Here is an 11,393-nt window from a genome sequence, read left to right on the forward strand (position 1 = left end):
AGACCTGTAAGAAAGCTCCCGGCAGCATGTGCTCTAAGACGGGTGAGGGTATGCTTCACTGCATCCTCAGCTCTACAAGAAAGTACCTGACTCCAACATCTTGTTCAGAGCCAAGTGTCAGGAAATGCTGTGCTTCCTTTTGGGACCTGTCATGTTTCCATGGCTTATAAGGCACAGAGGTATTTACCTTTGGTCCCCAAGATGCAGTCAAGGGCCTGGCGTAACCTGTGTGATACATGTAAGACCTTACTACTTTACGAGTGTTTCCATCCCTCACTGAACTATCTACACCAGCTTCTATATATTCCCTGACCTTCTACTCCATTATAGTCTTTGTAGATTGCAAGTTATGATCCTTTTCTTGTCATTAGAGACATATTGATTATATCGCAGGCTGAAGGATTCTACTTTTTTTAGGCTGTTTTGAAACATCTTCTTGCCTATTAAAAAAAAAGTAAGTTTGTATGTTCTACCAGGTATTACTATTTATCAAACAAGTATCTTAAATTTACTGACTTTTCCCTGAAATTTTACTAATTAAAACTATCTAAGATCAAATACTTCCTCAATTCAAATATAAAAAGACCAAAGGTTTTTTTTAATAGAAATGGAATACTTAAAGAGGCAGTGACATACAAGTCTAAGAAATATAATACCAATACTAGTTTTCTATTAACTAAGAACTGATAGCCACAACATAGTCATTGAGTACTTACTGCAAGCCAGATACATCTCAACAATGCAGAGTTTAGAGGTGGTAACTATCACTTCCCCCATTTTACTGATTAGGAAACTAGGACAGAAATACCAAATAATTTGCCCAACATCATTCAAGGCAGTAAGTGGCAGAAGGGGGATTAGAACCCACATCTGCATCACTCCAAGGTCCATTCCCCACTATCTCCCCCCACTTTGTTAAAGAGGTTTTAAGAAAAAAAATTAATATTTAAGCAACATATCAGTTATGCAATACATAAAGAAAAAGCAGGAAGAAATCAAAAGGTGTCCAAACCAAGCAATGACAAAGATCATGTTCCACAGACCCACTCAATCAGGTGGTTCTGAGCCCTCAAATGAAATGCAGTATCTCATACAAAGGACTAGCAAACATGGATATTTGATTTCCAAGCCCAGAAGAGATTAAAACAGCATTAAATGAATAATCATGATGCCAGGAACTGACAGGTGAACAGTAAAAATAGCAGGGAGGAGGGTGGACAATAGTGACATGTAGCAGAACATCCCTAAGTACCTCACTAAACTAAGATTTCACAGAATTAAAATTCTTAGAATATTCCAACATTTTTCTGTGATCTTGAGCAAATCCCATCTTTCTGAGCTTCAGCATCCTGATCTGTAAATGTTGGATAATCCCAGGAATCCTCGGAGGTCTGCTCTACTGCTGAGATCAAAAGACTCCCTATGGGGCTTCACTGGTGGCGCAGCGGTTGAGAATCCGCCTGCCAAAGCAGAGGACACGGGTTCGAGCCCTGGTCGGGGAAGATCCCACATGCGCGGAGCAACTAAGCCGGTGCGCCACAGCTACTGAGCCTGCGCTCTAGAGCCCGCAAGCCACAATTACTGAAGCCCGCGAGTCTAGAGCCGTGCTCGCAACAAGAGAAGCCACCGCAATGAGAAGCCCGCACACCGCAACGAAGAGTAGCCCCCCGCTCGCCACAACTAGAGAAAGCGCACGCGCAGCAATGAAGACCCAGTGCAGCCAAAACTAAATAAATAAATTTATATATATATAAAAAAGACTTCCTATGAAAGAATACTGTATGAAAGAACCATATAAATGAAAGGGGTTATTAAGGATGGTTTGATGCTTAAAGGGATAAACCCACAGTTATATAAACCTAAAGTTAAAACTAACTTTCCAAAGGTTCTGAAAGCTGAGGTTTTACTATTTTTAAAAACGTATAATAATTACAATGATCTAGCCTCAGTCCACGCATTTCCTTCAGTCTGCTCAATGATAAGTAGGCAAAGGACAGAAGTTGCTTCATTAGTCAGCCAAAAGAAATTAACATGGATATTAACGTCCAAGAAAAGTTAAGTCTCTAAAAGGACTGCCAAAGTTATCAGTACCTCATTTACAATGCAAAAGGTAGAGACTCAACTGTTGCCAGCCAAGAATCACAAGGGCAGATTAAAATTAATGTGCACAAGCCAGGCCAGGGTATCACGTCCAGCAGTTTGGACATGCTGAGTACTCTGAAAGGATTCCTAAAGCTCCGCTTGCAAACCTTGGAAAAGAAGTGAACAATATTCTGCAAGTTTTCAATTGGTGGGGTTTGTAATCAATCATACACAAACCACTCACTTTTCTGTTCTTTACAAAAATGTTCAGAAAATCGTTTTCTAAAATGGGCAACACACTTGACAAGGTAAAAGATCTAAATTTCAATTCTGGACGCCTAGACTAAAATCAACTCCTTGCTTCAGAGATTGTTTAGAACTTATTAACAACTGAATTATAATATGATCTGGAGACTATATAACGGGGTGAGAAGAGCCACAATTCTCCCTTGGGGTGTGACAATGGTGCGCTTCTTGGCCTCTACATAATTCACTCCACAGCGCGTACACTACCCCAACGCTGGGATGTTACAGCTCTGACAATGCCAGTGAATTCTACAAGCGGTAGGACGGTGCGGTGGCAATCCTGACATGCTTCGGCTCCCGGGAGGTTAATGGGAATTAAACCACAGCAGCCCTCCTTTGTGGCGCTTTGGCCAGAACAGCAGAAAGGAGACAATGAGCGTTCTGTGAGCAGTTCCGCGCCGATTGGCTGCTCTCTCCCCCCAGAAACCCCTGATGTCATGGGCTTGGAATGCAGGGAGGGAGGAAGGAAGGAGAGGATTTGGGGAGGGGGACGCCTCTCATCTCTTTCCCAGACCGAAAGTACTAAAGATAAACCCAACGCATTCTTATGCTGGGCAAAGTGGCAGAACCGAGCGTTACCAAAGCCCAATCACTCCAAACTACAGCCCGCCTCAGCAAATAAACCCTAAACAAAAGCAACCCACAAAGATTTCCTTGATATCGTTGAAGTCTAACGTACTACAAACTTCTCAGTGTTTTATAAAAATAAATCTCAAGTCTACAGCAGATATTCCCAAAGCGGCGCACTCAGGCTTTGTCTCCGCTTCCCGTAGAAGCAGCAGCAATTGGCACCGGTATTCGACAACCGTGAAGGGTTCTGGACGGCTCCCGTTCTTCCGGTGGTCCCTGAGGTCTGTGCGTGGGATGCTCAGCGGTCTCCCACCCGGGAAGAGGCGAGGAACAATGGGGGACCCAGTTTGGCCACGTAACCGCCTAACTTTACTCGCGCACTTGAATTCGGCCTGGGGTTTGGAGTGCGAAGAGGTTCAGGGTCCGCCAGGAGCCCGGGCCGGAGCGGGTGGCGAAGGCTTCTTGCTGGGTCCCCAGCCGCGCGGACTGACCCCACCTAAGGGCGAATGACCACGCAGGAGCGCCCCCTTCCCGGAAGGGTGCGTCCTGCAGCCGCAGACCCGCTCCTGGAGCTGAAGGCAGGCGCTGCGGGATTCCAGGAGCCCAGGAACCCACCGCCCGCCGCCAGTCCCGGCCCGCGGCGCTGGAACAAAGCCAGAAGAGAGCCCGGGAGGCGGCGCTTGGAGCCGGGGATAGGTCGGGGACGCGCGGCGACTCTCGCGCCGCCCCGACATCTCTCCGCGAACCCCGCCAGAGACAAGACGCACTGGGCGAAGTGCCCACGCCACCCCCGTCCCAGGGTCCCCTGGGCGGCGCCCTGCATCCCACCTCTGGCCTCGGGGTCCCGCCCCACCCTTGCCCAGGCGTACCTTGTTCTTGACTTCGGCCGAGAGCCCATAGGAAGGGCCCTTGTTGAAGTGGGTCATGATGATTCGGTAGGCGGGAAGAGGCTGAGCTCTGGTCCGGGGGTTTCTCGCACTCGGCTTCCCCGCTCCTGGCCCCGAGGAGTGGCCGCACCACAAGATGCTCGGAGCTCGCTCCCCTGGGCGGCGCAGGAATCGCCCGGAGTCGGCGGCGGGTGGCGGGCGGTGCCTCCGCTACTCAGTCGGACGAGGTCCCGCAGAGCCTCCCGGTCGGCTCCGGAGTCCCGCACGAACTGCCCCCCACCGCCTCCTCCGGACCTTCAGGGATTGGCCGACTAGCCCGACCAATGGAGGGCCTCCTCCTCCCGCCTCTCCCGCGAAGGGGCGGCGCGGCCAATTGAAGGGCGGCGGGCGCGGCGCTCCCTCCCCGCGCGGGTCCCTGGACCTCGTCCCCGCCCTCACGCCATACAGGCCCACGGCGAGCCTGCCCCTCCTCCAGATCCGGCGGACGGGGCAGCGCAAGCGGAGGCCAGCCCCGCGATGGGAGCCGGCCCTGCCCCCGCACCCGGGGGCTTCCCAGCGGCCCGGAGTTCGCGTCAACTTCCAGGCATTCGCTCGGGGGCCGGCGGAGGGGAGGGAAGCCCACCACGGCTGGCCCGCCGCCGACCCGCCACCTCCTTCTGCCTCCTCCCCGCCTCCAGGCCCAGCGGGCGCAGGTGGCGGGCAGGACCCTTCCACCCGCTGCGGGAAGCACCAGGGGCCCCTCTGCCTGAGAAAAGGGGCCCGTCCTCCGACACCTGCTTCTTCCTCCCATACCTAGCAGCTTCCCACGCCTGTTGGTCTGACCTCTCCCCTGCTGCCGCCATGGGAACAGTCAAGGCTTTGGGCCAAATTCGAGTTCACTCTGTGTGTGCCGTGCGGAAAAAACTGGGGAATGTGCCATGGCAGAGCCTGGGCATTTCAAGTCCTTTTCTGTATTCGCACCAGCTCCTTTTTACAAGCATCTTTATACGGGGTTCAGCTAATCCAAAAACCCAGGTGGCTGTTTTTTTTAAAAAAAAATCTGTAGGCTTCTTTGAACCAGATCTTTGTATAGAGATAAATATCCTTGTATCCTTTAGGCCAAAAGTGGCCTCCATTCTTTAGTGGTCCCGCTTCCAACCCACCACTTTCTTTCCCTCTGATCTCGAAGTAATCTGATAGAAAGGAGGAAAGGAACAGAACTTTGGTCACTCGCCTGAGCGCCTGGCACTGTTCTAGATGCCTTCCAAACACTTTCTCATTTACTACCCCCAAACAACCGGTAGGTAGACATCATGTCCGTTGTAGAGGTGAGAAAGCTGAAACTCTGAGACCTAAGTATCCTGGCCCAGGTCTGCCGGCTTCCAAAGCTGTGCCTCCTGCCATCACTTTCTCCTGCACACTTAGGACATGTTTCCATCCCTGAGACCCTAGTATAAGAGTTTTGTTTATCAAACACCAGCTACTGTGCCAGGACAGACCATGGAACCAGGTGTGGCAACCTGCTAGAGAAGAGGAACCAAATATTTTACCGTAGTTGAGCCATCCTGGAGCAGAAATGAATAAGTCAACTTTAAAAGAAAATGCACAAGACTGCTATTAGCTTATCAAGGACTTTTGAATGACTGGGGAGTGGGGGGAGAAGGTGAAGGAGGGAGGAAGGTGAATGATTTATATGTGATTTGCTAATTTAGTAAGGAGGTAGGAATGATAATTAGCTCAGTCTTCCCACACAAATATGACACAGTTGACCTAGGATAAGTGAGGCAAGCCGTTTGGGCTGTTTTTCCAGTAGTGTGATAGTGGCCAAGTGTCATGGACAAAACCTTACCCACTTTTCTTTGGGAGTAAAGAGTGTGGGAAATGGTGGCCAGATCTGAGGTACAAATCACAGTTCTATCACATTCCATTCCTGCTATGATGTAAGCCTGTCTCACTACAGTGGCGACGGAGAACATAGGGTCAAAATCACTTTAATCTGCTTCAAGGTCATTCCTTGTAGAATGTACAAGAATCATATTCAATTTTGTCATGAAAACTTGACAGAAATGTGAGTTTTGTGTAACGGGAGTTATTGTTTAATGGGTACAAAGGTTTAATTTGGGATGATAAAAAATTTTGGAGATGGATAGTGGTGATAGTGGCAAAACAATGAAAATGTACTTAATGCCACTACATACTTAAAAATGGGTCTTTTTTCATCTCTCCCTCTTTCTCCTCCTTGCTACCCAACCTGGTCAAGCAACCACGGATACATTTTCTGTCTCTATATATCAGTCTGTTTTTTCTAGGATTTTATATAAATGGGACCATACAGTGTGTCCATTTCAAACGGCTTCTTTCAGCAAAATTATTTTGAAATTCATTGACATTGTAGCATATATCAGTAGTTCATACCTTTTTACTACTGAGTAGTATTCCATTGTAAGGATTTATCACTATATATATATATACCCATCCCCTTATTGATGAACATTTGTGTTGTTTCCCATTTTTAGCTATTGCAAATAAAGCTGTATGAACATTCATGTACAAGTCTTTTTATGGCTATATGCTTTCATTTTTCTTGGATAAATACCTATGAGTGGAATGGCTGGATCATATGAAAGTTATACATTTAACTTTTTAAGAAATTGCCAACTCTTCCCCAAATAATTGTATTATTTTACATTCCCACCAGCAGTGTATGAGAGTTCTAGCTTCTCTACATCCTCACCAACACTTATTATGGTCAATATTTTTAAGTTTAGCCACTCTAATAGGTGTGAGGTGGTATCTCATTGTGGCTTAAATTTTAATATTTCAAATAAGTAATGATGTTAGGCATCTTTTCATGTGCTTATTTTTTCATGTGTATATCTTTTTCATGGAGTATCTGTTCAATCTTTTCTCCATTTTTTGTGTTTTCCTATTATAATATACATCTTTAACTTATCATTGCCAGGACAGATTTAGAAAATCCTGACCAAAGTCTAACAATCAAATGTGTCAGCAAATGTTAGAGTTTAAGTAAAATTTCACATTACAAAATAGCTACCAGGGTATGTCCCAACAATCTCAAGTATTTTAACTGGAGCTGTCTTTAATATGCAGAACACTTTGAATTGAAATAAATGCTCTTAAAGAGGTCAATGCTACCTTTCCAAATACCTATTAATTAAAAGCAGTTGGTGGGAAGCTTTAAGAAAGTGCTTTCACAGATACAAATCTGTAGATCGTATTGTCATGTACCTTCCCACCAGGACAATAGTAAAAAATATTTTGGAGAATATCCCCTGTAGAAACACAATGCCAGAGAACTACAAAGAAGTATAATAAGAAGGAAACAGTCAGTTCTATTAGAAGGCTCAGAGGAGGCTAAGCGACTTTTAAGCAGCTACTATGTGCTAAACAATATTAGAGGTGCATTATGGGCAGAGAGATCATACAATTTATCACCCAGATAGGGATACTTTTGAGAGTGAAAGGGGGTACTGCTAATATTTTTTGTCTCAGACAGTCCTGATAAGGCTTGACAGTGTTCCTTTTTGCTCTCAAAAGTGTCCCTGTTTAGATGATAAATAAAATGGTCATTCATTTATAGGCATCCCTCACAACAATCCTGAAATGGTAAATATTATCTATACCCATTTTACACTCAGAAACTGACTCAGTAAGAAAGGATACACAACCTGGCCAAAAGCAGATGGTTAATAGAGAGCAAAATTAGGATTTGAAACTGGGCTTGCTTTAGGATGATTTCTGAAGAACCAACTTCCTAGATCCCTCAAGAATCTAAAATCACCCTTTGTAAGGCGCATCTACTCCTTTTAAAAAATTTTTGGCTTCATCTGGGGAGTACCCACCACTCACTTCATGGGATACTGTCAGTCTCTCAATCTCAGAGCCACCTCCTTCGCCACCAGAGGCTTTCACGTGGCCGACTTGTCAAAGGGTTTGCCCTATCCCCCGAGGCACAGTTACTGGGTCCAAGGAGGCATGTGATCCAAGCAGGGCCCACCATTGTTCTTTTTGGTGAACAGATACAGAAGCTGCATATTTTGGTTAGAGCAGACAGAAAACTAACTCAAAGTGACATAGACAAAAATGGCTGAAGTCGTTCTAACTTTAGGCATGACTGGACCCAGGGACTCAATCCAAGTGTATCACAAGCCAGTGTGTCTCCATATACCTCTTCTCTTCCACTGACTCTTCCTTTTTGGTGTCAGATTTACCACCAAAAGGTTCAGGCTTACGCCCTAACCTCTCAGTAGCCACAAAGAAAAGGGAAAAAAAGGCATAACAGAAAAATGAACCATTTCCCAAGAGTTCAAAAAAAGTCCCAGAACTGAGTCTCACTGACCTGCTTCGGGTCACCTACCCCTCTCCACAGCAATGTCTTAGCCACAGGGAGAAAAGCCCTGACTGGGAGGTCTGGACCTGAGATGGTATGGAAGGTGAGTAGGCAGCTCCTCCATCACCACAGGAGCTGAGAAAAGGGAGACGCATAACCCCAGAGGAAAAGGATGTCGGCAGGCCAGATAAAATGATGCCCATGTCATCTGCACGTGCCCTTCTCCCTCAGGTGTACATTAGAAGGGCCCCCTCACTTCCTTGAACCCCTTTCAGAACCTTGCACTTAATTTTTTAATTCATTTTAAAAATTCTTTTCCTCAAAGGGGGTCCCTAAACTTATATACACTTCAGGCAAAAAGTCTGGAGATACCCTGTAAGGGAGTCATCCAGAATCCCCTTCTCTTACCGCCAGTTAGGCACCAAGATCTTGCCAATTGCTTACCTACATTCCCTTCTCTTCATTCCCAATAGCCTGAAGTTGAGGTCCTTACCATCTCTAGTCAGGGAATGGCATGCTGCCCACAGGCTTCCTCTCCCAGATTTATCTTCAAACCTGATGCCTTTCAGCATGGATTTCCTCAAAAAAAAAAAAAAAAAACAAAAGAATATTACTAGGAATTCCCTGGCGGTCTAGTGGTTAGGACTCTATGCTCTCACTGTTAAGGGCCCGGGTTCAATCCCTGCTGGGGGAACTAAGATCCCGCAAGCCATGCAGCACGGCCAAAAAAATAAAAATAAAAATAATAATAGAGAATTACTATATGATCCAGCAATTCCACTTCTGTGTATATACCCAAAAGACTTGAAAGCAGGACCTTGAAGAGATATTTGTACACCCAAATTCACAGCAGCATTATTCACAATAGTTAAGAGGTGAAAGCAACCCAGGTGTCTATCGATGGATGAATGGAAAAGCAAAATGTGGTATATACATACAATAGAATATCACTCAGCTTAAAAAAAAAAAAGAAATTCTGACACATGCTACAACATGGACAACCCTTGAGGACATTATGCTAAATGAAATGTCAGTCACTAAAGGAAAAATACTGTATGATTCCACTTATATTAGGTACCTAGAGTAGTCAAATTCACAGAGACAGAAAGTAGGATGGTGGTTGCCACGGGCTGCGGGGAGGGAGAAATGAGTTCTTGTTTAATGGGTACAGAGTTTCAGTTTTACAAGATGAAGAGTTCTGTGGATGAACGGTGCGATGGTAGCACAACAATGTGAATATACTTAATGCTACTGAACAGTATACTTAAAAATGAATACAATGGGGCTTCCCTGGTGGCGCAGTGGTTGAGAGTCCGCCTGCCGATGCAGGGGACACGGGTTTGTGCCCCGGTCCGGGAAGATCCCACATGCCACAGAGCGGCTGGGCCCGTGAGCCATGGCCGCTGAGCCTGCGCGTCCAGAGCCTGTGCTCCGCAACGGGAGAGGCCACAACAGTGAGAGGCCTGCGTACCGCAAAAAAAAAAAAAAAAAAGAATAAAATGTATGTTATGTGTACTTCACCATGATTAAAAAACCCCTGATGCCTTAATCACTTTTCTAAATACACTATGATCATAGTATCCGCTCTACTTAAAAGTCTAGTGGCTCTTCATTTGGCCACAGGGCCAAGCCCCAAGCTCTTCCACTCACAGGGTTGTTGTAATGAGGATTTCAAGAAATCCTGTGTGCAAGTGCTTAATTATATGGCAGTGCCTGGCACGGAGCAGTCTGTCAGTAATTGGGTGTTATCACCATTATCATCACCGCAGTATTATCTGGCCTCTCCATACTTTTCCAGCCTGAGTAGTCCATGCTGTTTCACAGTTAGGTGCCTCTACATAACCTGATGTTTTCTGCTTCTATTGTTTAACATTTATCCTTCAAAATCCAACTCAAATATCACTTTTCCCCAGAAGCCTTCCTTGTATCACAAACCTCCTGTAGATTTATTTATTCCCTTTCCTGTGTGTCCTTTCTAAATATTTTGTAAATATTCCTATTGTTGCTCCTGACACAGTGTATTTAATTTACTTGTTTACATGCCAATCATCTTCCTAGACTGTGAGTAGATTTAGGGCAGAAAATTGTGTATTGTTGATTGCATCATCTTATGTTGAGGCTGGCATATACTCGGTCAAGATGCTTACTCAGTGAGAGACTATGACAAGCACTTTCTTACAAATCTTAACCCATTGAATCCTCACGACAAGAATTTTAGAGATATATTATTGTCCTCAGTTTTTTTCAGATGGAAGAAGCAGAGGCTCAGAGAGGTTAGTGACTTGTTCAAGGTTACACAGCAGTGATATTAGAACCACAATTTAGGGTTTTTTCTGCTTCTGAACCCCATGTTTTTCTTACCACACTACACTACATCATTATAATCCATAGTTTCCTCAGGGAGGGAGTGTAAAGAAAACAGAAAATTGAGAGCTAAACTCTGGGATTGCTCAGATTTGGAGGGGAAAAAAGAGATGGAGCAAGTGAAACAACGAAGAAGTGCAAAAAAGTCACTAAAATGACCCCAGAAAACAAGGTAGAAGAGAGTTTTAAGGGCAAAGGTGAGTAACTATATATAAAATAAGTGAAGACAAGAAAAAACATTTTATTTTTCACTATGGTCCTTCTTGATGAGAAGCCCCAAGACCACGGTAGAAATCAAATAACTGGGTAAGACAGGGAAGGGTTGGTAAAGAAACGGAGGCAGCAGGAGTAGAAACCCCATCTCTCGCGGGAAGAAGCAGAGAAGTGCAGCGGTCCTTAATAAGAAGGCAGGTGGGCTGAGAGAAGCAGAGCAAAGAAACCCTAGGCTTCCAATGGAAGGGGCCCGGGAGAGCTGGACAGATTGACTGGTCATGGACCAGAGGGGCCAGGAGCTGAGGGAGTAAGTGCTTCCTCTGGAGGTCCGGACGGGAGGGCTGCCCCCCTCTCCCTATTCCCCACCTCCTGCCTCTGTCTCCCTTTCTCTCTCTCCTTCCTCTCTTCACTCCCATATTCATTCACTCCTCATTCATTCACTCCTCATTCATTTTCTCCCTGTGTCTCCTCTGCCCTTCTCTCTCCTTTGGCCTTTATTCTTGCCTCATTCCTGCTCGAAGCCACTGCTAAATCCCAGTCATTTTATCTATTGCCATTCAGGATCAAAGAAATTGCCGACTGTTGTGGTGTTCAAAATCAAACCAATCCTTCAACAGCTGCCAGAACTTGGCAGTCTGTGG

General features: G+C 45.7%; 1 protein-coding gene across 1 annotated transcript in view; it reads right to left on the reverse strand.

The window, feature by feature from the left end:
* The window catches only part of CNN3 (calponin 3), a 27,006-nt gene extending 22,878 nt beyond the window's left edge, over window positions 1-4,128 (reverse strand). The window contains exon 1 of the mRNA XM_024751212.1: window positions 3,828-4,128. Within this exon, the coding sequence (XP_024606980.1) occupies window positions 3,828-3,884 (57 nt within the window). The 5' untranslated portion in view covers window positions 3,885-4,128. The remainder of the gene's footprint in view (window positions 1-3,827) is intronic.
* Between the last annotated feature and the right edge of the window lie 7,265 nt (window positions 4,129-11,393).

This window comes from Neophocaena asiaeorientalis, unplaced genomic scaffold, assembly GCF_003031525.2.
Source record: "Neophocaena asiaeorientalis asiaeorientalis breed wild unplaced genomic scaffold, Neophocaena_asiaeorientalis_V1.1 scaffold147, whole genome shotgun sequence".
Classification (NCBI taxonomy): domain Eukaryota; kingdom Metazoa; phylum Chordata; class Mammalia; order Artiodactyla; family Phocoenidae; genus Neophocaena; species Neophocaena asiaeorientalis.